Consider the following 25,660-nt stretch of genomic DNA (forward strand, 5'->3'; position numbering starts at 1 on the left):
GTGAATAGAGCTATCGATCTGCGTTAACGTCGTCGATGCAACGCCTTCCTAAAAGAAACTGTTTTGCCGACAGTTTCGAACGAAATTTAAAATCGAAACGTTCCAAATAATATTTTGCTCATTGTATTCCACAATTAAATTGTTACTTGCGGATATCATTGATACAAAAATTATTTATTTCGTAAAATAATCTCAATCGTGCATAAAATGTGTCCTAAAGTACAACATGAAAGAATTGTATACCTACATAGGGTAATAAAATTTGAAAAATATTCAAAACTTCTTCAATTGCAGTACATATTTAAAGCGCCACGAATTTAAATACAACAAATTTTGACAATGAAATCATCAGTATTTCTACAATGTTTGCTGAACCATCTTGACGATTTTTCATACGTTTGAAATCTCCCTCATTTTACCCATGTTCTTCTTTTAACAATTCCGAAGTAAACTATGATCGGCAATAATTTTGCTACAAACTTGTGTTCGGTGTATTGAATTATAAGCTCATGACTAGAAATATTAGTATGAATAACAAGTACGTATTAACCATGCTATAATATTGATACTCTCCAGCTATACATACCTAGAATGTTTAATAAGATTCGTTAGAAAAAGCCTCCCGCTAAACATTTGTAAATGAAATAAAATGCTACAAAACTACGCGTCGCCAAATAAAATGTAAAAAAGCGATAATACAATAGGTATAAATAATGTTTTACGATTTATTACAGAATCATTTGATCCTTTTTTTTGCAGCATAAAATTTCATACAATATCGGTATGCTTAAAAAGTATAATTCGACATGAATGAATATTACATTCTTGTGTGCAACTTCACTATACAAATTATAAACATATAAAATGTGCAATATCACAAAATAATGTCTTTTCTTTCTTTATGCTTCGTCAAATTGCATAAAGAAGAAAAGTTTTAGCTTTGCAAAATCATAATTAGACAGCACAAACATCGTTCTATATTAGTATAAAATATGAGTTTCAAGTTCTGTTTGACTATCACTTTGACACTGTCAAAGGCATCGTTGTGGATTATTAGTGAAACAACATTAACTAGTTTTAAATACATAAGGCTTAAGGATTTTTAAGATTCTTCATGAACTTACATTACTTATACATATATATATATATATATATATTAATTATCTTATTAGATAATAACTTTTGATTATATCAAACACATGTATAGTGGCAAATGCAATTTTTTTTGTCAGTCAAGTTTTTTCGATACTTATTTATTATATTTTCAAATAAAAACGGATAAATTTGTTAAAAAAAGATAGAGACACTCTGATATATTAATCTTTTTTAAACATTTGTAAGATTCGTATCTGAATTTACATCACTTTAAAGTATCTTATATACTTTACCAATGCCAGTAATTAAAAATAATTATCTGTTTCTTCTATATTTGTGTGTTTTATAGATTAGAAAATAAAAATTATCTTTTTTCTGTAATGCAAGTTTTAATGTGTAAATTTTAAATGCAGTTTATGCTACACTAAATTAAGCAAAATAGCAATTATCTTTGTTGAAACTATTATAATTTTCTTGTTTCATCATTGAAAGTTATATGTCAAAAACTTTTATAAAACTAAATGAACCATGTACTTAGCAATGACATAATATGATTACATTAAAAGTGTTTGATTATAATCATATGAAAATAGATCTGCCATTTTTACAATTAGAATTAGAGATAAATGTTCTGTAATGTACTGTATCAAATTCAATATATTTACAGCCATTATATCCTCTGTTTTATTTGAACTATGTAGTTTATATTATTCTTTCATAAATATAAGCTAAAAAACATACATTTTTTTATATCTAAATGTGTTACTGAAATGTCAAAATGATAAATACCACAAAATTGTATTTTATGTAATAGTTTTACTCCGTTGTTCTCGCTTATACTATTATATTTTTTAAAACTGAAACTAACTTTCAAAGTAAATACATAGCCTCAGAGTATTAAAGCTTAATATTATTTTTTAAGAAATATTTTCTTTCTTTTTATTTTGAAAGGCTGATGTTAATATTGACTGCCACTAGATTCCCGCAAGTATGTTGTATACATATGTATATAAAAATCGTTGAAATAATATAATTTATGACTGAACAATGATTTTTACTTATTATAAATATTACATGTAAACAAATGTCGAGAGTTTTAATTCATAAAATATTTGTGCAATACATATTTTCAGATAATTGGTCTTCTGGAATGTGAAAACATTTTATTTTAACCAAGATATTTCGTGATTTAATATTAAAAATAAAATGAATGAAATAGAGTTGCGTAATTATCATACATCTATGCTTCCTTTACATATAATTTTTATATTTTAATAATCTTCCTTGTTGGTTGTAATAAATATTGAAAGCTCGTACTTCAAATCAACATTTAGTAAAGTATGACTAAATGGTTTGAAGCATTTTGACTGCAATAAATATTTTTTTCGTTTTTCATTCATTAATGACGCAATGTATATACATATATGCTATATATATTCTCTCTCTCTCTCTTTCTATCTATCTATCTATCTATATAGATAGCTAGATAGATAGATAGGTAGACAAACAGATACATATATAATACCACGCCACTATGTATAGTTTGTTTTTATAAAAATCAGAATCGTGACAAAAAGGAATCAGCATCGTGACATTCATATATTGCATACAAAATTAAATTAGCTAAAAATATACTTTCGTGTTTCAATTTGCTTTGTGTAATTGTTAGTTAACTATTAAATAGATCTATATAAAGAGAAAGCTTCAGTTCTGGCACGCATTACAATATGACAATTTTCTTTAAAGTTTATACTCCCTTCTTTATAACAATAACAACAACAATAACAATTACAGTACTTATTATAATTGCAATGTCTTATAATTATTGTTTCCTTTCAAAGACATTACTAATGATTTGCTTGCAAGGAACATATATATCCATGGTAAAGCTCTGCATAAAGTATACTGAAAGTCACAAGGCGTTCAAAGTGGTTGCCAATAAAAAATACAGTAGGTATAAAAATTAAAGTCACCAGCAGCGCAGATTTTATTATTATATATAAATATTCAGCCACCTTCTCATTATTATTTGTTTGTCAGTATACTTTACCCAAACCAAACCAATTACTTAGAAGACTGCTGCATAGAGCAAATAGGTCCTTGATTGGTCCCTGAACCTAGAACTTGTACTTATGCTTAGCACCTTATTTTTATGTTTGTTAGGCTGTCACAAGTTAAGAATGTAGTTAATGCAAAAAACAAAAACGCAATTCATCTTTTTATATCGAACGAAGTTATAATAATATGTTTGAGCGTTGTAACATTTTTATTTTTGTATATAAAGCTCAAAATTTTTATTTTATCATGATCAACTAATAATCAAAATTTCATTACTTTTATTATAAATTCTACACTGAACATCATTCTTCTAATGATCATAGATCAAATTGTGACAATATCAATCAAATGAAGAACTAGAATTGAAGACCACATAGCCGATTTTAAAAATTCTAAATATCAATGACAAGTTGTGTTAAAAGATATCAAATGTAAATTGTATATCAATTGTGGTCTTTTTTTAATTAAGACAAAAGGGAAAGCATTTGATTTACAGTATGCGTGTATAAGCAGGTACTATTTAAATTGACAATATCCATATCGGATAAAATATCGTTATTACAAATTAATTAATATATTTTATTATCAATTTCAGTGACTTTCAAAGGTTCAGGGAAATTTGTGACTGTGCTCAAGCAGTTACAGCAGACTAGACTTGTGTGAATTAGCACATTAATTTGAATTATAAATTCTTTTTCAAAATTACACTGTTCACATCCTGTGTTAACAAATGTAAGCAATAAATTTTAGATCACTTCATATGTGTGTTAAAATATACACATATATATATTTTAACACTCAACATCATATCATAGCCACTTTTGTTGTATAATGTGTGCAACATTTTAATCTCAACTTTATAATACTTTGTTTTTAAAATTATAATGTAAAATATTAAATTAAATTTTGTTAAAGTTTGTGCTATTTGTATAATGATTGTGCACTGTGTAAACGTATAATTGCTTACTTTGTCAGGCCAATTGTTCATAGTTATGCAAACACGATCTCGTACTCACATTTTTCTTATAGAATATATACATCTATATTATTGCACATACGTATTATAAATGTGTAAACTTCAAAAGCATGTTCAAGTAATACTAAATGTCTTTAATCACGCTATCTATTTTGTAGGAAAGGCCTCGTAGTGCTAAGTGTAAGAAAAAGTTATATTCATCAGTTTAGTTTTCTTTCCAATGTTCGCAATTCCTTCCTATATCTTTCCATGAAATTATAGATCCATAGAAAATTTCACCTTCTGCTACATTTGTTTTTTGTCCATAAAAATGCATAAAACAATGAACCACATTAATTCTCAAGACCGTTTCTGGGCCCACTTCAAATCATCCGCTCTTGGTTTGAAGCCGGTGGACTTTTCAATTATGACTTCTAATATGTACCAAAAACGAAGTTTTTCTAGCGGCCAATTTAACCATCCTGTCGTAATACAGAAATAAGTTTCATGTGGTGCGACATGGTGTACACGGTGATGTTTCCTGGGTAATATAATTCTGTGTTCTTGCAACCACACAACCCAAGGAGGTAGGCCAAAATATGTATGAGACCATTTATGTATCTGAAAACAATCTTTCATATTGTTGCCAATATATCTCTCTATATTAACGTTAAATCTCTACAAATAATAAAAAATAATACGAGTGTTAAAAGAAAGAAAATTATTGCCATACCGTAAATGAATTAATTGAAAATGAAGGATGAAGTATATAGGATTTACACAAAACATTTATGAACCCGTAAAATTCAAAAGTTATGAAAATTTATATACGAGTATAGTAAGTTATACCTAATACAACTTTGGCGCGCTGATAGTCTCATGACTTTCGTTGGTTCGGCGGCGGGGAAAAGGAAGGGGAGAGCGTTTTGTCCTGGGCCTGCTAGAGGACTCGTCAGCAAGGCTAACTAGCGGGCCCTGCCTTAGGCACAGTGATAAGAATAAGGACGGTTTCGGTGGTATATACACAAACTGGGACAGTCTCAAGTAGCTTTCGGGAAAGGAACCCATCCGTTGACGAGTGTAGGAGGTAGTCGCCACTCAACCGTATTTTTTCGTGATGATAAACGGTATAAAGGTATAATTCAAATACGATTGAACCGCCTATCAGCACCGAAAAATACAATAGTATTAGGCACAACTTACTCTACTTATGTGAAACCTATGTCAAATTTTCCATAGTCTTTATATATATAAATTGAATTATACTTATGTGTAAAAAAATTGTGAACTTATAATTTATTTACCTGATTAGTCATTGCTACGAAAATTGCAAGTAGAAACCAATAACAAGTGCACACAAACTTTTGCTGAATCTCTGACTCTGGGAGTGTTAAAAAGTCCCATGTTAACTTACAAAGGAATGGTATTGTGACCATAAAATTATCACCGTTAGTTTCTATAAAGTCATGCCTCGTTATACTTGTGGGGTCAATGTGATGCTCCCGAAAAGGCCTCAAAAAATTCTGTAAATAAATATATTCATGTTTAACGTCAAACGATATACATTCTTAAATTTATAGAAAAGTTTTGTTACAGCGTTTGATAAAATAAATGTTAGCTCGGTCATAAGAACTCGGAGAAAACAGTTAAAATCATTCATGTGCAAATAATTTTTTAATGGATACCGCTCATTAGTTCTTTTAATATTTCTAAATGTCGTTTATACCTTTCCTAAAATAGGAAGTTCTACAGAGCCCCATGTGTCGGCAGCCCAGTGAACAAAACCAGATCCGAAATCTGCCGTTACGATGCCACAAAACGCCGCTACAGCTATAGGGCTCAAGTTTTCAAATCGTAACCTAACAAGAATAAATATTGAATTAACCACCATAAGGGTAATGCAGATACCGACACAAATACACTCCTGCGTCCGTTTTCCTAAAACAAAAAAATATATATATATTAACAATATTTCAGAAATATATAATTCGATTATACAGTATACGTGTAACACGTCCATGCAATCGCATAAACAAAAGAAATTATAATAATGTCTTTATAAGTACTCTTCAGTATAGATGTAAAAATACGTATTGTTGGACTACTCTTTATTTTTGCACACAAGCGAAGATTCCAAGGTGCGGCCGATGTATAGTCAATGTTTTGGCAAGTATTGAAATCAGAAAATATGCTTGCAATACACGCACGTGTCGCATGAATATTACTCTAGCGTTTTAATTTAAGTGCGATCGTAAACATTAATTGCGCGAAAATTGTCAATAAAAGTGTTACATAAAACATTACAATAAATTTTGCGAACCATATGTAGTTATGGCAAATGTGTTTTGACGGGTGATAAATTGAGTTTGACAAACAGGAAGATAATGATTAAAATAATTACCAGTACTGTAAAGATTTGCTAATTCTTGGGCGCCTTTGTGATTAGGACCCCATCTTGGTACGGTCCTATCCTCTTGCGAAGTCGGTACCACCGAGTTGGCATTGGGATCGTCCTCGAGCATCGAATTCTCGTAGATCTGCCGTTCGGTTTTCACTGGCGCCAAAAAATTCGTTGCCATCGAACACGCGGCCGAAGCCGCTTGACCCAAGTTCGCCACCTTTATTTCATCCATAATGATTTCTGTTATTAATCCAACACGAGCGATCAAAAAACATGCGATCTGTTTTTTTTTTTACAAATTGATGCTGTTCTGTTATACGATTAAAATCATTGTACAATCTCGTTGTCACTGTAAATCTTTACAGGAAGTTTTCATTGCTTTATCGGATAATTTGTTTACGAAGTGTCAGCGATCTTTTAAATTTTGCATGCAGAGACGGCCATAAAGTATTGCACATTATTCGGTGAATTTTTGTATCATCTATTGTTCGATCCATTTGACTCCTCTGCAATTTCACCCCCTTCAGTTATCGCATCATTATCGGCCGATAACAACGATTTTGTTTCTCGTTGTACTTTGTGTCGTCTCTTCTCTTGAATTCCTTGTAACTGATTTCTCATACGACAAAATTTGTGCTAAAAAAAATAGATACGTATGTTACTATATTGCGAAAATGCTTTGTAAGAAGATTTCGTTCGTTATCAGAATGATCGTCCGATAACAACTTTATAATAATATGAAAAGTATAATAAATATCGTTAGCTATAATATCATAATTTCACGCATTTTCCAATTAGTATATGCAATGTAGAATGTGTTCAAGTAACAAAAAAAGAATAGCAAAAACGATTCGAAATATCAAACCTTCCTCGTCTGACAATACCTGTCCCGAGTTCTGCATTTTTTATTTGTCACGTGAGCGATAACGATACGGTAGTCTGAAATTCATGACTGATAATGTAAATTTGTTTTAATCATTTATTAATTTGAACCTTATTGTCGAATTTCTCGATTTTATATTTTCTAATTTTTTTTAAAAACTCTGTTATTGGACAGTTAATAGCAATAATTACCATAGTAGTCACAAAGCGGAATGTTATAAACAATTATGTCTGTATTTGTATTTCTTATCTCCTTGATTTACCGCACTAAGTCTTATCGCGGTTACTTATCTGAATTAATAATAACTTCGTATTCTTCAGTATGAATATTCATTCGAGATTATGGACAACGCGGGGACTCATTAAAAGAATTTTAGTAGAAAGAAGTAAAAAAAATATTTTTAGCTATAGTATTTTCAAAGCAGAGGGAAAACAGCAATTCATATGTAACTATCAAAATCGTTGAAAAGGAACACTATGAGTTAAGTTTACGTTTGGTCATTGGCAAAACAGGTTAATTTTACTTTTACACGAGCTTAAGAAACAATTTTAATAATGTACCTAGTAATAATGTACCTGTTCCTATCTTCACCATGTGTACACGCATACAGCAATCAAAATAATTCAAAGGCTTCTTCATATCGTCAAGATGCTATTATTTATTCATTAATGCGTACAAAATAATTCGTTGTTAGACATACACGTGTTCCGTACCGGAAAAAATAGTCAACACGGATTTAAAAAATTTTATAGGCGCGGAGAAAGTCAAAATATTATAATCACAATTAAAAATGTAACATGCACTTATGGTAAACGAGGCATCACTAATTAATAGACATTACTATGCTATACACTTGTGCAAATGAATAAACTGTACCGTAGATTATAATGCAATAATTGAACGAGAATTATAATAATTGTAAACTATCAATTGGCAGCAGATCCGTCGACCGCACTCCTAACTATACCATCTACTGATGGCTAAATAAACTTGTACGTTCTTTTAAAAGGTATTGACTTTTAAGTTTTTGTATTGTATACAGATTACAAAATACCTATCTATTATAGTCGCTGCTCAAAGATAGGTGCCCGCACGAATATTTTAAAACCGGCGTGCATGGTTACGTAGATGTATCTATGCACATAGAACACGCGTGCAACACGTGCATATTTCTGCCCGAATATGAACGAAAACTTAGGAATTGCACACACATACGAGAATAGGAAGATGCGATTTCCTTGAAATTTCAATGTATGAAATAACGAAGAAATTGAACATTACGAGATGAAATAACTTCGAACGCATACCCATGAGATGGACGAAAAGGACAAGTATGAAGGCAGACGATCTTCACAGAACTCAAAGGATTTCTCGTTGTCTCCTTGCTCCGGCGTTATCCTGGTCGATGCATTGTCCAGCCATAAAGTCGCTGAATGTGCACGTTCAATTAGTCACTGGTAGGATCGAAAGAGACCTACGACGAGACACTATCGTACCTCGTACCGATGTAATACATACACATGTAAGAAAAGCACGCATGATGCACACATGCATTCGTATTGTTTCACGCACAAATATTCTTCGTCGTCTTCTGCTTCGTCCTCTCCTCTTCTATATCTCGACTTTTTTTTCGAACGTGCACTGCGAAATCACTACAGAGAGCTACGGGGTAACAGGTTCGGGTTCTCGTATACCTTTGCAGCGAGGAACGATGTTTTTGGCGTGAGGCAAGGATGGATAGCAAGATAGAAAATATAGAAAAAGACGAACGATAAGTGGGAGGAAATCTCTGAAAAGGAACGAGACGATATGGTGTCACTATTTGGCATTTAACTAAGCGAACTGTGCTTGTCTTGCGACAGGATAGGCAGGAAAGCAACGAAGAGAATGTAAAACCGGGGCGCTAGTTTCGCCGTACGTTCGCTCCTGATTCTCCTCGGTTCTTTCTCTTTTCCTCAAGTTTACGTTGCGTGAATTCGCTGCGTCTTTCCTTCTCTTTCTTTCATGCGAACTTATCTTCTGCAACCCCGCCTCGTTTCGTGACGAACGACCGGCGCCGCCTGACGACCATAGCTTGCGTCGCGTCGAGGTGCGTCGCGATGCTCTTGTGGCGCCGTCACACGGCTACGTATTTCCGATACGTTATCGTTGCGATTATACGTATACATACCCTAAAAATTCGAATGTTTGAACGCTGCATTGTACCAAATATTTCTTACTATATTTTAACGAGTGCTATCAAGTGATCGTTTCTTACTTATAAGTTTAATAAGATTCGTAAAAATATAGCGTATTCACAAAAAAGAATACTTTAACGCGTCTCGAACAGATAAGTAAAAAATTAAAAGCTTGACAGTACTTAGTGAAAATGATCAAGTAGTCGAAAGTATAATTTGAATACCATTCATAATTCTGAGCACCTTGTTTACAATTGTAATGTTCCACAAAATGTGGGTAGAGTACAGGAACACCTGTCGTTCCGATTGTTCCCGATGTTTGTTGAAATGTGTACTTATGAGAGTGACCGTGGCAAATGTCATTAGGGTTGCTTAGGTTTTGCAGTTTTTAATATTTTATATTATAGAAAACAATTGTTTTGTTTGCTATAAATAAATAGATCCAGAATTTTTAATATACAGATAAAATTTTACTATGCAAATGTATAAATTTCATTTTGTGCATACTTTATATTTGAATACATACTTTTTTGGATACAAGAAAAATATATTATAAAGTCCTGTTTCGTGAAAATAACTTTCTACCAAAAGTACATCAAAATAAACGTTTGTCACTATAGTATTGATTTTTAACAGTCTCGTCCATGGGTACATGCAATCTCTCACGCGATTTTGTGCCCACGTTAAAACCGTCTTATTAAATTTAAGCTCACTTGAAGAGATAATTGACATCAACTGATATTCGTGTGTGACGATGACAAAACGGGAGGATTAGCCTCTTTTCTTCGGCAGTTTCAGACAGAGTCATCCAAACTGAACTGGATATAATAAAGTAGTTCGAGACGGTTCTGTTTACGAATGGAATCTCTGACACGGTTGTTGGGCCTATATTGGGCCCACACATGTATGACGCGACAACCGTCGACTCGTGACTCTGGTACGGAAAATGTAGTAGGGGAAAGTGCTTCTAGGAATAACTTCCGACTCACTTCGAAGGAGCATGCCGTTCGATACCATGCCCCTATTATCACTCGATTTCCGAATTTAAAGTAAATCCACTGGTATTCAAAGTAACACATATACTATAGGAAAGTAAAATTTATATAAATATAGTAAATAAGAAATATTTTCGTACGATGAAAGTGCAATAAAAAATGTTCATCTTGCCGTTAAAAATTTATTTCCATCTATTTTAACGTTGCAAGGATTTGTTCCTGATATTAGCTGTACGAAAAGTACATATTTATGATTGTAAAATCACGGTACGTCATCTATGAAACATGCAGCACAGCATGACCATTCTTGGCTACATCGTAACAGCTCACGTTCTTTAAATATGTATGCCTGCTGTATGACACAATATTGTATTCCTAACGCATCAATTTGTCATTACTTAATTTTCGAACGTTTGAAAATTTTCTATATACAGCTTTGAACGCTAATACCGATAATTCTACTAATTGATTGATACCACGGACGCAGCAAGTTGAGTGCGGAGAAATTGAAGAACCTGACGTATTAATCCTACCATAATAAATAATTGTATTGTGCAAAAGTCTGGCATGACCCGAAAGTCCTTTAGACTAGGGTACGTGCCATCTGATGGAACGTTCATACTTTATTCAAAGGTAGATCGACCGAATAGCTAGGCTCTAAGTTTTTCATAAGTTATATCACAGTGATACGACGAGGTACAATCACGTAATAGATAATAGCATTCACGATAACACGGTACCGCATATAGGGGTATACATACCGTGCCGGCAATTTTTTAAAGTTGGATTTCTTAAATTAATTACTGTTCAGTACAATGAAATATTATCGATTCTTTATCAAACGAATTCAATTGTTAAAACGATCATTTTTATTTGCACGAATCAACCGATTCGCTATAGAACTTACGTAAAAGAACGATTATTCGAAGATTACGTTGGCCTAATCTGAAGCAAGACTAATTTTCTTTTTTTTGCTTCGCATATGAAATTTCCATCCAACATTATTTTCTAGTATTTCGCGAAATCTTCTTCGTAATTTATCTATTTGAGGTTATCTGTTCTTGTTTTAGCCTTGTACGATCAGTTTAGTTGCCAAGTTACAATAATGCCAAAATAAACTCAGAAGTGCGAAACTTCGGTTGACATAAATTCTTAACCGTGATAAGCGTGGTCGGTACGAACGAGGGGCGGTTGACAATTACGTAGACGTAAAAAAGCGATGTGTTTATGACGTTTACGTGGAAATTGTGTTGTGTAGTTTAACTATAACTATCGAGATACTTGGGCTATCGTCCCGTAATGTGAACGTTAGATAAGATACAGCTTTGCATTTAAGCGTGCGAAAATGAAGGTGTGAGATACGTTCACAGTGCAGTAAACACCAGCATATGTACGAACTGATCCGGAAGACAAAATGAAGATGGCATCATTCGACTGCTTACGCAGAAGCTAGACCACTTTTATTTTCGTCAACGAACGTTACGGCTATCGTCATCAAAAACGACAATTGTTATTTTATACTTCTACCCCTTACATAATCTCTGCTTATAATAAAGTCTTCCGAACATGCCTAATAAACGGATGCAATAGCAATTAATATAGTTAACGACACCGATCGTACAGCAAATGTAACTAACAGTGAACAATATGGTATTCTTATATAAGTTAATCTAATTTAAACGTCTGACCCTCAGGAACCGAGTTCCTCATTCTTTATAAATTGCGTTAAATGTCATTATCCTTTTTCGTATACCTGTTATTATTATAACAATTATCTATGACTTTATGCTTTCCCTAAAACTTTGGCAACAATTTATACAGCAATTCTACGTTCTGACTTTTATTGCATTAGGAATATTCACTTGGCGGATGTGCAACAATGTTGCGAGGTCTCACTCCACGATGACAATATTTTCAAGAAACAGCGTGCACTATTCACATCATCTGACGAAAATGGACTGAGACAGTTGCTTCGGAACTTACAATTCGAAATGTAGTTATATCGTGATCAGTCTAATTTCCCGTTTGCTTCGAAATACACTGAATCGGCTGTGCATGCGACGGCATAACTGTGAGTAAAATGATGCATAATCGTTCTAGATACAATGCACGGCGTACAACGTGCGCCGCAATGACAAACCGCAAGTTGATGTTTTTCGTCGTCGAACAAGCACATGTTGGTCATTCGCGGACTTGCGTGCTGCGATATAATCGAAGTATGCGAATCGGACGGTGTCACAAAACGTGGGAGAGTACACGAACACCTGACGTTTCGATTGTTCCGTATGTTTGTTGAAACGTGTACTTACGAGGGTGACCGTGACAAATACCATTAAGATTGTCTAGGTTTGTGGTATTTAAAATTTTCATTTCAATAGAAGGTTACAGAATAGCGTGAAAGAGACAATGGTTTTTTTGAAATTTGGTAAACATTAATGTCCTTCAAGAAACTAACTTAATTTAATTATTTTATTTTATTTTAATATATGTAATTTTCAAAAAGATATGAACATTTCAATTTGTTACTAATAAATGATGATAAATGAATCGATTTAGCAAGCAGTAAACAAATAATAAATGGAAGAAATTATTCAAGTAATAAATTGCCGGATATATGTAACTATAAAACTGTTTGATCGTTTAATTAATTTTTTGAGAACAAAATTTTCTGTGTGTACTAGCAAATTCATGAATACATTAGCTTATTTTATCAGATCAGACATTGGTCAATAAATTCGTAGAATCGTAGATATTTCAAAGAATATAAAAATGGAATCATAGAGTGAATTCATGATTCTAAATCCGTAACACACTCATCGAACTATTGTATAAAAATAGTTTCATTCATTGGTCGTACTATTATATCACAAACTTTTGTATGTCGGCCAAAACGGATTATTTGGAAAACGTGGGGGACATTTATTTTCAATTGCTTCCATAATGAATGACTACCAACATCTAATACAAGTACTGAGCAAGAGTAATTGTTCTTGTACATGTGTTTTTGTAAATAATTCTATTAGATAATGTTCAAGAAATAAGAGCGAAACATGATTTATGTTATAATATACGTACGATAAAAAAGTTAAAAACCAAAAGTTTTTTAATCTTTTTTTTACATTCCAAGTAATAGTATTATTATCATTAATATTAATAATAGTCAAAAAGTTTTTTAACTGGTCACGCTGTAGCTTAAACACAAGTTCGTTTGAGTTTGAAGTAAAAACCTTAGTATGTCGCATGTTAGTGTATACAGATACACATCGAAAACACGATTAAGAAAATTGTGTTTTTAATTTTATAAATAATCCCAATTTTTAACAAATTTACTGAAATTGAAATATTTGTGCAGTATTTATTTTTCTATGGTCTAAACAAGTTTGATTAAAGCTCATACGCTTAATGCTTCATTTTATATTGTGTATTGGCGTATATTAAATGTACATATGCTCAATAAAACGTTCTACAATTCATGATACGAATTAAGAAACAAATCGTGTGATATTGCACATGGTTTATCAAGGTCAGTTTGCTATTTTAATTGAAACCGAAATTAATAAATAAAAATTTCATAATATAACCTAATACAAATTTTTAGCGAGTGCTAATACAATGAAACTCGCTCTATTTAATAAGTATGACTCTGTACTGCTAGTAGGAGAGGGTAATTTTTCATTTTCTGTTGCATTATTCCAACTTAATTTAAATATTACGATTACTGTTACATGTTATCAAGCTTCTATTACTGAAGATGTTGGAAAGAAAAACATAGAATATCTACTGCATAATGGTCAGTACTTAAAGAGCAGACTATCACTATGACTATTGGTATAGTAATTAATTATACTAAGAATTCTATGTTTTTCTTTTCAGGAGTTCGAGTATTATTAGGTGTTGATGCAACAAATTTAAAAAAGTATCCGATGTTGGCAACAAAATTATTTGATAAAATTATCTTTAATTTTCCGCATGTGGGTGGTAAAATGAGAATAGAAAAAAATAGGGAATTGCTGAAACAATTTTTTGTCAGTGCAACAGAATTATTAAAAAGTAATGGTCAAATATTAGTCACTTTGTGCAACGGTCAGGGTGGCACATCCGTTGATAATCCTCTAAGACGTTGGGATGATACATGGAAAATTACAGAAATGGCAGCACATGCAAATCTTGTACTGAGTACAATTGAACCATTCGCGTGGTCATTGTTTCCAACTTATATAGTAACTGGATATCGTGGATTAGATAAACAATTTCACTCTGAGAAAGCCTTAACTCATGTGTTTGTTAAATCTGAGCCTCCAAATGTACAGAACATTGCTCCCAAAAAGAAGATAAATAATATTTCTCTGTCTGATGACAGTTTTTTATGGAAAAATATTTGCCAAATAATGAATATATCAAACACAAATCTGTCATATACACACACATATACATTTGATATAACATTTAGCGTTAATGGAACATTTAATTCAATTGATTTTTATGTATTATTATACAATTTTGCAGGTTGTATTATTAGTGATATTAAATTTATAAGATTATATGAGTTTCCCATAGACAAAGTACAGAAAAGAACTTATAGAATAAGCTATAAATCTGACAGTCTTCCTTTATATAGAAAGAGAATTATTGATATTCATCAGAACTTAATCGCGCGTATTTTGGAAGACAATTTAAATGTTTCAGTTTCTAGATAGTACTCTAAAACATAACTAAATGTAATTATATTTTGTTAAAGTTATATTTATTCGTAGATAAATAAATATATTATTCTTTGATATGTACAGATGAATTATTTCCATCAAATAAAACCATTAATCCTACATATTACTAGTTGGAAACAGAATGGCATTAGTGTACATAGATGTAAGAGTATAAGCAAAAATGTATTTAAATCATTTTGTACCTCTGAATGGTTGAAAAATCAAGAAAATGTTTCTAAACCATTACTCAGCATGAAGCCAAAATCGCAAAGAAATACAGAAAAGCAATTTCTTGATATGAAGCAAGTATGAAATTTATAACTTAAATTCAACACAATTTTTATAAATGTTGACCTATATATATATATATATATATATTTAGATAAAAGTTGTTGGAGGTAAAGGTGGTGATGGATCAATATCATTTGCACATTTGTGGAGTAATGACAAGGCTGGACCTGATGGAGGGGATGGTGGGCATGGTGGTCATGTAATTTTTCAGGTATGAAATTAATCTTTTGAAATATAAGTTACATTAAATTAAAAACAGAATTTCGCAGGCAAACGAAAATGTCAAAGATTATTCGCGTACGGAGAGCGTTTGTGTAGCTGAAGGAGGAGAAAATGGTCATGGCAGAGATTGTTTTGGAAAAAATGCTAAGCATGCCATAGTATTGGTTCCTGTAGGTACTATAATACGAAACACTGAAGGAAAAATTGTAGGTGATTTAAATAGCCATGGATCAATGTTTATTGCTGCACGAGGCGGTGCTGGTGGTCATGGGAATACATACTTCAAATCTGATGTACACCAAGCACCAGTCATATCTGAATATGGTGCGCAAGGAGAAAACTTACAGTATGTGTTAGAACTTAGGAGTATGGCACATATTGGATTGGTATGTATAGGCTGTAACGTTTAATATTCATATTTAATAGCGTGGTTTCTAAATTTTAATAAAAATTTGATATTTAAAAAGTACATATTATAAAAATACATTTTAGATTGGTCTTCCCAATGCTGGTAAGAGTACTTTATTACGAGCCATGACTAGAGCCAGACCTAAAGTAGCTCCATATCCATTCACTACTTTGAGACCACATATAGGAATGATATTATATGATGATTATGAACAAATTGCAGGTTAATAATATAAAAATTTAACATTAGTCCATAATTTGTCATAATTTCTATATTGTACTTTAATTTTTAAGTGGCTGATCTACCAGGACTTATAGCTGATTCTCATAAAAATAGAGGTCTCGGTATACAATTCCTTAAACACATTGAACGTTGCCAGACATTATTATTTATTCTCGATGTATCGTCTGATAAACCCTGGCTAGATTTTGAAACTTTAAATTATGAAATTTCACAATTTAATGTAAAGTTGAATGAAAGATCGGTTCTTATTGCTGCAAATAAGATAGATTTGCCGGAAGCAAAGGTAAGATACATAATTTTATACATTAAAGAATAAGATGATATTTAAGGTATACCATTTATTAATGCAGGAAAATTTAGAAATACTTACAAAAAAAATTAATTTACCAATTATACCAATTTCTGCTAAAATGGGTACAAATATAACTACTTTGTTAAAAGAGATAAGAGTATTATACAATATGAACAGAGAAGAAGAGGAAAACATGTTGGAATATAAAGACGATTTTAATTAATTATACTATATATTTATAATAAAAATTCGTTAATAAAAACAATTATAAAAAAACATTGGTTAGAAATTATTATGTCTTAGAGTTTTACAGCTGTCTCGCATAACTTAAAATTTTGTATTGTATCAATTATTTTTGGTTGGTTTAAAATTGTAAGAAACCATCTATTCAAGTTTGGATATGGTTTTCTAGATGTCGCATCAAAAACATATTCGTATAGAGGTAATAGAGTAGTAAACATGGCAATGTCTGCAAGACTAATCCTTTCTCCTACTAAATAAGTTTTTGTGTAGAGTATATCGTTTAATTTTTTCAAGGAAGAAAGGAGGTCTTCTTTAGACGTTTTAATGTTTGCCTTCATATAATTAGGTATATTCTCGGAAAGGCACGGAACAACCCATCCAGAAACTGCCGGTAGAATATGATTATCTGCATAACTTAACCACTGTAAAACTTGAGTAAATGCAAAAGGGTCACCGGAACACTTTAGCTGATCATTTGCTAAATAAAATGCAATTGCATTGCTATCAAATAATTCAAAACTATTTCCTTGAAGCCTAATATCTCTAGAAATTTCGTCATTATTTTTATGTTGTGATACAACCAATTCTTTTCCACTGTAATTTGCTACTATTTGAGCACGATAGTACTTGACACTTCCAATATTACCAAAAAGTGTTAAGCTGTCCTTTGAAATTTTCTGTTGTGTAACGGTTTCGTTAGTCACTGACTTGTTAGTTAGATTTTCTTTTTTCACAATATCTGGCACTGAAAAATAATCGTTAATAATTATAATATATTTATAATGTTCATTCGATAAGACATTTTAAATTATATTTACCTGTAATACCTAGCTTTAAATTAGCAAAGTTTTTAGCTGTATGTATTAATTTATTTAAGCATGAAATATTAGTACCCGAAGCCTGAGCAGACTCGGGTTTTCCGCCACCTTTTCCCCCTATAAAGGGTGCAATTTGTTGGATCCATTCGTTCGCTTTTAATCCTTTCTTTATGGCAGACTATGATATTTCATAAAAAACATAATCAGTTTATATACATATGATTTAATATAGTTGACTGTTTTGAATACTTTATTTTACCTTAGAAGATGTACAAAGTGCAAATATCTTTTTAGCATCAGGATCTACACTAAGTAGTAATGCACTTGTTTCTGGGGATACAGCTTTTATTCTTTTTAAAGCAGAATCTAAAGCTTTTGTATTGCTGTACGCTTGACAAACCTCAACCAAAACTGGACAACCAACATTTTGCTGAATTAATTGGTCAATAGTTTCTAATACTGAACTAGCAATTGCAGCTTTTGCAGCACGTTCTTGATCGTCAAGTGTTTTCTTCAAGTCTTTTAACATCTTACGCATTTTGTCCTATAAAAAATAAAATGTATGAATCATACAGTCGCGCATGTTGCAAAATATTATAAATGTTTACCTTCTTCCAGCTTGAAATAGTAGCACGTGAAACATCATCTGTTAATTCAATTATTTTTCTTACATACTCTTTTGAATTCACACTATTTTTATCAGCCAATATAGTCTTTTGAAGTTGGTCTAATTGATTCTGTAGCAACGATGCTCTTTTCTGAGCTTTTGTTGCTTCAGGGCCAGTGAGCGCTACGATACGCCTAATACCTTTAGCAATTGCTTCTTCGCTGGCTATAACAAAATCTCCAATATGTTCTGTGCAGTGCAAATGACTAAAAAATTGTAATAAGAAAGTCTTATATTATGAAATAATTTACTGTACTGTGCAGTCTAAATATACTCACGTTCCTCCGCAAAATTCCACGCTGGTCTGCATTGCACACGGACCCAATGGATCCTTTTCCAAATCTTCAATCGGAACACCTACGCTAACTATTCTAACAGGGTCCGGATATGTTTCTTCAAACATAGCACGTAATCCTTGTATAGTTTTTGCTAATGATAAATTACATTCTCTAGTATAAACCTTCTTTTTCTCTTTTACAATATTATTGATAATATCTTCAACTTGTTTTACTTGTTCTGGAGTCATGGCACCTAAGAAAAATATTTATAGATTATATTTGACGGCGTGTTTTATTATTAAAAATATTTTTCCTTCTACGAACCCTTATTTGTAAAATCAAATCGGAGGCGATCTGGCGCCACTAGAGAACCCTTCTGATCAACTTCTGTACCCAATACTTTACGGAGAGCATAATTAAGAGCATGGGTTGCTGTATGATTGCTCATTACAAGACGCCTACGTGTAAAGTCTACATTCAAGTGAACTTTGTCACCCTTTCTCAGTACTCCCTGACCTACGGAACCAATGTGCAGAACATAGCCGCCTTTAACTTGAACATTTTTTATCCGAACTTCTGTCTCCTAAAATAAAGATGATGCATAAATATAATGACGTGTAAGCATATCTAAATGTAAGCGATGCATTATTTACCTCATCATCAATTTTCACTATAAATCCTTCATCATATATTTGTCCACCCTGCTCAGCATAAAAATTCGTTTGATCTAATAAAATTCCAACTTCTTCTCCCGATGACACTTCATCAACAAACGTTTTATTACGTCTAAGAGCAAGCACGGTACCAGTGCATGGAGCAAATTCATATTCTTTGTACGAGCTACCATTCTTAACTGTATAATTGTACTTCGGTGAGTCTACAGTTGGTTTAATTCCCTTATTTTGCAATTCATTAATTGCATGAATATCTAAATTAATTTGATCATCCACACCACCGCTTTTGTTTTGAGAGGTGAGCTAGTGCAGAAAAAAGATTTTTAATTATTCCGTAAGCAAGGCATTCTAACTTATATTAAGATATATTTTATATAATACCTGAGCCTGCTTTCTTGCTTCTTCATAAGCTATCATATCCACCTTCAGTCCTTTTTCTTCTGTCATCAGTTGCGTTAAATCAACAGGGAAACCATACGTATCGTATAAACGCCAAGCAACGTCGCCTGGGATAATAGTGGACGATTCTAATTTTGCTATCGTACGATTTAATAAATTACGACCGCGTGATAAAGTTTTAAGAAATTGAGTTTCTTCTTCGTTAATAATATCAATTATCTGCTGCGGATCTTTGGTTACCTCAGGGAAGATACCACCGAGCAGATCGACAACAACATGTACTAATGTTCCAAAAAATCCGGGCTTTGCGTTTAATTTTTCCGTCGCATAACGTACAGCACGTCTTAAAATTCGTCTTAGTACATATCTAAATTAAAAATTATTATATTAATATATATCTATAAATTAGAATAACTGCATGTAAATATTTATATATACACCACCCTCTGCCAGTATTATCAGGAACACCGCCATCTGCGAGAGCAATTGTAAGAGTTCTTGCATGATCAGCCAGAACTCTATATGCCATATCTATGCCATCGATATCGTCAGCGCCAACTTGTCCTTGATAACGCGGTGCCCCTGTACCCTTCTGGATAGCTTCGAAGAGTGGTATAAATAAATCTGTGTCATAATTAGCACGTTTATTCTGAACAACTGATACTAATCTTTCCAAACCTAGACCACAGTCAATGTGTTTCTTTGGTAACAATTTCAAACTTCCATCAGACTCTCTGTAATAAAAAATATGAACTAGATAAATAAAATTTCTAACTTGCTCCATGTGTTATAAATGGTTTACCTATTAAATTGTATGAAGACAAGATTCCAAATTTCTAAAACATCTGGATCATCTTGATTCACTAAATGAGCTGCATCTCTGTTACCAATACGATCATAATGTAGTTCACTGCATGGCCCACAAGGACCAGTTTCTCCCATTTCCCAGAAATTATCCTTCATATTTCCTGGCAGAACGTGGGTAGGAGGTATTCTAAAGAAACAAAGAATCAATTGTATTGTTGATCGAATAATACAAAAATTAAAAAAAATCATTCACTATATAATTACCCCATTGATAACCAAATATTTTTGCACTCTTCATCTGGCTTCAAATGATTCTTCTCATCCCCACCAAAATAAGTTACATACAATTGGTCAGCTGCTAGCCCTAATTTGACTGTTAAAAATTCCCAAGCCCAGGTGCAAATTTCTTTCTAAGAAATAAATATTTATAAGATAGCATTTCTATAATAAAATACAGGTGTTATAGTCTTGTGTTAATTTAGAATGGAATATGTATTCACCTTGAAATAATCTCCAAAAGACCAATTGCCCATCATTTCAAAGAATGTATGGTGGTAAACATCTTTTCCAACATCATCTAAATCATTGTGCTTTCCTCCAGCTCTAATGCATTTCTGACTATTAACAACTCTTACATACTTTGCCATATCGCTGTTTGGATCCACAGTTCCCAGAAATATTGGTTTGAACTAAAATCAATTGTAAGAATTTCAAACATCTGAAATTGTGCAACTCAGAGATTTGTTAATTTTATCCTCAGGATTGAACTTATTAAGGTTAAATTAATACATAATATTTTATCTAGGATACCTGGTTCATTCCAGCATTTGTAAAGAGTAATGTTGGATCATCATGAGGTATTGTAGAATTGGAGTGAACATATTCATGACCTTTGCTCTTAAAAAAGTCAATATAAGCTTGCCGAATTTCTTTAGCAGTCATATCCTCATTCATATTGACACTTTCTTTTTCTTTTCCTATTTGTGGTCAAAGTAATTGAAATTTCAAAGGTAATTACAACATATGGAAACAAACAATATCGAATGCGCAAATAAAAAAAAACTATACGATAATGTTAACTTAGAAACAACATATTTGTAAAATTATTAGAAATTATTACAAAATTCAGTATTTTAACTTACTTCAAATTAGATACGAAAGTTTACGGTTTATTGAAACAGCTTGTTATACGGCAGTGCTGATCTGCTGATCCCTTTCAAAGAAGAAAGGGAAAAATAGAATTCAGTGCATGTGGTTTGAACCGGCAGGGGCACCTGAAAAAAGAATTTGCTCTACTATAGCAATGAGTTTTACTTTTGTACACCTCCGGGTCATAGCTCGATCCGTTAGCGAGGGTTGTTATAGAAATTTACTTTGCTCTGATTGGTTGGCATTTTGCTGGCGAGGCAATGCTGCTTTTACAGTCAAAGAAAAAGAAGGAGAACAATCAGCGAGCAAGAGAACATGAAATCAGCATAACTACATATGGAACAATTCGCACCGACGAACGATGTAGCTTGTCTCGCTCTACCGTACTTGCAGTTTTACCCTTTTCGCTTATCCGTACGCCTGGCGCTCCATTTGAAACACGCAGCGTGATATTCAACTTGTACTTTTCGCTTACTTTTAAATAAATTTGTCTCGGGGGATTTCAATACTATCTTCGTAAACAAACTGTTTATTTTGTGAACAAAGTTTTATAGGTGCTAGGTTTCTCGCCCGTGTAGTCACTCATTCATAGAGTCCGCCGGCTTCGTTCTGCTTTCTTCATCGTTAACCCGTTCTCTTTCTAAAGTAGCTGCGCAGAAATGGCTGCACGGTAAACTTATGGGGATAAAAAGGTTCTTGAAATAGAAGAAGAAAAAGTTCTTGAATTAAGACGATTGTGCGTACACGAACGTATTACTTACAATGTACAGAATACAAACAGCAATATTTGAAAGAAGTTTGCAATAATAAGAATTTTGAGGTGTCAGCTTCACAAAAACGAAGCTGAACTGAAACCGGAGACTGAGACAGCCGGGAAGAATATATAAGATCCTTTTATCATAGATTTTATTAAAACACTGTTAAAATGCCGTTTATGATAGGTGCCGCACCTATACGAAGAACGTTACCGTATTTAAAATCTGGTAAATTGGTTTTGTTAGATCAGATACAAATATTTTCCATTAATTACAATACGCATGGGCAACACCATCAAGGAACTAGGTGAGGTTATGTTTACAAAAATATATCCCTCTGAATTTAACGAGTTGTTTATAAGTTTATAAAAGATGTACAAATATGCATTTTATAATGTTTGATGCGAAATGAAAAGGTTAAAACTCGCACGTTTAGAATAACTTGTATCACTTTATAATTCAAATATTATTTATTTTATTTGCAGAGAATTTGTATTCTGGCATTTACCACAAATTCAATACAAAAATCCAGATGTACAAGTAATTACGTTTAAAAATTTAACACCGACACCTTTTATAAAATGTTATTACAGTAAGTACATAATGATATTAATATATCTAGTTATTTAATCAGCTGGTTTAAAAAATTCTTTAATTCCATAGATGATGGGAAAACAATGTTAATTGATGTAGATAATAAATCTAAGGAAGATATATTAGAACATGTGATAAAAGTAGTTGGGAAAACATCAGAAGTTTTAAAACATGAGAGTATAGTCAAAAAAGTGAAAGACAATCCTGCAAATTTTGGTTATGGTTGTTCAAGAAATTGTATATGCGTAATTCCAGGTCAAGTACCATGTCCTGGTGTAGTACCCCTACCTTATCATATGCGAGGAAAATTTTATCTTAATAAAGATGATTAAATGTAATATAATTTTAAATGTCGTATTGTAAATACATTGAGATCAACCACCATAAATTATCGTGTATTATTTTCTTGAACTTTTTTCTACTATATTTTTATAAAATTCGATCTGTAAATTGAAAACTTTTCGAACAATTAATATTTTAGGTAATGCCTGAACAATTTATTTTTTTTAATAAAAATATGCATTTTTTAAAGTGTACATTCGTTTATTATAAAAAGATGTCATTGATTATGAAAATACATGTACATCGGTGTACATATTAAGCATTGCATTATTAGTAAATCGAGATACTTTTGTATCGTATGCATAGCCGCATTATTGTAGGAATCATGTTTGATTAGTAGAAAAAGATACAAAATATGGACTAAAAATTTTATAGTATAAAAACAAAATACACGTCTTCGATTTAAGTAGAAAATATAAATAATGTATCAACTATAGTCATGGAACGAAAGATGATCAGTAAAAATAAATCGTATTTTTAATATTAATGTTAAGAAATAAAAGTGGGATTTAAATTATCTTCTTGGTTTGTAACGATTATATGGCTTGTTGTTGTGATGGTGATTTCGATTGTGGTAACGAGTCGATGTGGACGGTTTTGGATTTTCTGGTTTTTGATACAGGTGTATTACAGGTGATGAATTTAAAGGTTTGTTTAGTTCAAATTCCTCTTCAGACTCTTTCATCAGTTTCAGTTTGGCCTCTATAGCTTGTATCGCTATTTCACGGCTAGAGATAAAAAAAATAACATTTAAAAAAATGTAAATAATATTAACAATGTTTTCATTTAGTTTACTTTACCTAATTCTTTTATCTTCCTTTTTAGCCCCAGCTAAAGCAGGTATATCTATTTTTGGCTTTGGTTTGTCTATGTCAGGCTTGAATAAAAAAGCTATTATTAAGAAATCTTTACTAAGAAAAGATAATGGTTGTAATGTTTTACTAATTACCTCTGTTACGCTGTGAGCCCATCTAACGATAATATTTTTTGCTCCCACTTTCAAATTATGTAGAGCATCTTTGGCTGTTTCTGCATCCTGAACTGTCTTGTATGTAACAAATGCATATCCTCTTGGTTGACCGGCTTGCGGACCTGACCGGTGGAATAGGAGGTCGAACTTTTCAATAGTTCCATGTTTTTGGACGAGTTTTAGGAGTTGGTACCAGTTGACAGATAAAGAGTTAGTTTTTTCAGATTTTTTCCATTGTACAGAAATATATTTTTGTAAGGTAAAATACTACAAAACATTTTACAACAAGGAGAACTGCCCAGGTATTACACTGAACATTATAAAAATAGATAGAGAATATTTTTGCATAACTTACATATTTATTTATAATAGAATATTTAAGCCAAAGCATAACAACTGGTCATTTCAATTGGTATTTATCGATTTATAACTCTATAAGAACTTATTTAAAGAACTAGTATAACACCTGGGACTTTTCCTTGAAGGTAAGGTCATAATCAGGACAAGTTAGTCAATTCAGATAATATTTTATACAAATATGTTTATAGTTTATAACTCTTATGATGTGAGCTGTATCTACTTAAAGAAGCTCCTGTCCTAATAATGACCTTCCCTTACGTGAAATAATCCAAGTAAATACTTACTCATTAATCCTTAAATCTAAATTGCCCACCCACAATCTCCTGTCTTCCACCTGATTTGACTTTATCGGTTCTAATGGCAAAGGAACTTTATTAACTGGCTGCAAGTAAAATAAAGCTGCTAGTAAGTCAACAATAATTCATATGTTGAAAACGTTTCATGAACTTCAAATATACTGGTATAACCTCAGTGTGCTTAAAACGTGAAAAAAAATGCTTACCTCCATATCAGATGGGTCTGCCAATGGTATCAAATTAATACCAGGAAGCCTTAGTCGCTGATATTGATCTCAATATGTATTTCCGTGCAAAATTAGGCATTAGTCTTCGAGTATTTATAGGAAATCTTACAAGTACAGTAGACCACTAAACAGTCACCACCGCGGCAGTTTAGCAAATTGTTCATCCGTACGGAATAATATTTATAAACGACATACAAGAGCTGTTTTCAAAATCATTCCGGCACATACATCAGTCAAATATTTTTTACATTTTCTGTTAACATATACTAAAAATAGAAACGTATTCATTTATACATTTTAGCGAGAATACAATTTACGTATTATGTATCATTTAAGATTTTAGTTTAAAAAATCAGT

General features: G+C 32.1%; 5 protein-coding genes across 20 annotated transcripts; 2 read left to right on the top strand and 3 right to left on the bottom strand.

The window, feature by feature from the left end:
• Positions 1-155: 155 nt before the first annotated feature.
• Kua (Plasmanylethanolamine desaturase Kua) lies at positions 156-12,690 on the bottom strand. Of its 11 annotated transcripts, none has more exons than XM_078193826.1 (7): positions 10,096-10,651; positions 9,813-9,995; positions 8,700-9,563; positions 6,510-7,145; positions 5,835-6,046; positions 5,413-5,631; positions 156-4,729 (listed from the first exon to the last, which is right to left on the bottom strand). In XM_078193826.1, the coding sequence occupies exons 4-7, from the start codon at positions 6,739-6,741 to the stop codon at positions 4,469-4,471; spliced, it is 924 nt and encodes a 307-aa protein (XP_078049952.1). In that variant the 5' UTR covers positions 6,742-7,145; positions 8,700-9,563; positions 9,813-9,995; positions 10,096-10,651; the 3' UTR covers positions 156-4,468. The 11 variants fall into 11 exon arrangements, with proteins under 11 accessions (XP_078049952.1, XP_078049943.1, XP_078049969.1 ...); XM_078193817.1 differs by having other exon boundaries at positions 9,794-9,995; XM_078193843.1 differs by having other exon boundaries at positions 8,700-8,821; positions 8,911-9,995.
• LOC144476651 (mitochondrial ribosome-associated GTPase 2) lies at positions 11,458-16,991 on the top strand. 6 transcript variants are annotated; one of them, XM_078193777.1, is made up of 9 exons: positions 12,966-14,087; positions 14,163-14,354; positions 14,438-15,282; positions 15,352-15,573; positions 15,650-15,769; positions 15,828-16,166; positions 16,273-16,411; positions 16,483-16,715; positions 16,783-16,991. In XM_078193777.1, the coding sequence occupies exons 4-9, from the start codon at positions 15,352-15,354 to the stop codon at positions 16,945-16,947; spliced, it is 1,218 nt and encodes a 405-aa protein (XP_078049903.1). In that variant the 5' UTR covers positions 12,966-14,087; positions 14,163-14,354; positions 14,438-15,282; the 3' UTR covers positions 16,948-16,991. The 6 variants fall into 6 exon arrangements, with proteins under 6 accessions (XP_078049924.1, XP_078049918.1, XP_078049903.1 ...); XM_078193776.1 differs by having other exon boundaries at positions 12,966-14,354; XM_078193798.1 differs by lacking the exons at positions 12,966-14,087; positions 14,163-14,354; positions 14,438-15,282 and adding an exon at positions 11,458-12,635.
• Positions 16,883-21,879, bottom strand: Alars (alanine--tRNA ligase, cytoplasmic). Its single transcript, XM_078193775.1, has 14 exons — positions 21,753-21,879; positions 21,421-21,587; positions 21,111-21,299; positions 20,875-21,020; positions 20,606-20,797; positions 20,247-20,537; positions 19,786-20,170; positions 19,384-19,707; positions 19,055-19,313; positions 18,731-18,983; positions 18,394-18,658; positions 18,045-18,329; positions 17,786-17,963; positions 16,883-17,712 (listed from the first exon to the last, which is right to left on the bottom strand). Exons 2-14 carry the CDS (start codon positions 21,562-21,564, stop codon positions 17,024-17,026), a joined length of 3,600 nt encoding a protein of 1,199 aa, XP_078049901.1. The 5' UTR covers positions 21,565-21,587; positions 21,753-21,879; the 3' UTR covers positions 16,883-17,023.
• Positions 21,880-22,222: 343 nt separating this feature from the next.
• Positions 22,223-23,496, top strand: Mrps25 (mitochondrial ribosomal protein S25). The gene is made up of 3 exons (XM_078196539.1): positions 22,223-22,821; positions 23,000-23,106; positions 23,178-23,496. The coding sequence occupies exons 1-3, from the start codon at positions 22,685-22,687 to the stop codon at positions 23,438-23,440; spliced, it is 507 nt and encodes a 168-aa protein (XP_078052665.1). The 5' UTR covers positions 22,223-22,684; the 3' UTR covers positions 23,441-23,496.
• A 106-nt stretch (positions 23,497-23,602) lies between these two features.
• On the bottom strand, positions 23,603-25,422 carry LOC144478539 (putative RNA-binding protein 18). Its single transcript, XM_078196538.1, has 5 exons — positions 25,283-25,422; positions 25,062-25,162; positions 24,400-24,610; positions 24,251-24,327; positions 23,603-24,178 (listed from the first exon to the last, which is right to left on the bottom strand). The coding sequence occupies exons 1-5, from the start codon at positions 25,286-25,288 to the stop codon at positions 23,965-23,967; spliced, it is 609 nt and encodes a 202-aa protein (XP_078052664.1). The 5' UTR covers positions 25,289-25,422; the 3' UTR covers positions 23,603-23,964.
• Positions 25,423-25,660: the final 238 nt, after the last annotated feature.

Source organism: Augochlora pura, chromosome 2 (assembly GCF_028453695.1).
Source record: "Augochlora pura isolate Apur16 chromosome 2, APUR_v2.2.1, whole genome shotgun sequence".
NCBI lineage: Eukaryota > Metazoa > Arthropoda > Insecta > Hymenoptera > Halictidae > Augochlora > Augochlora pura.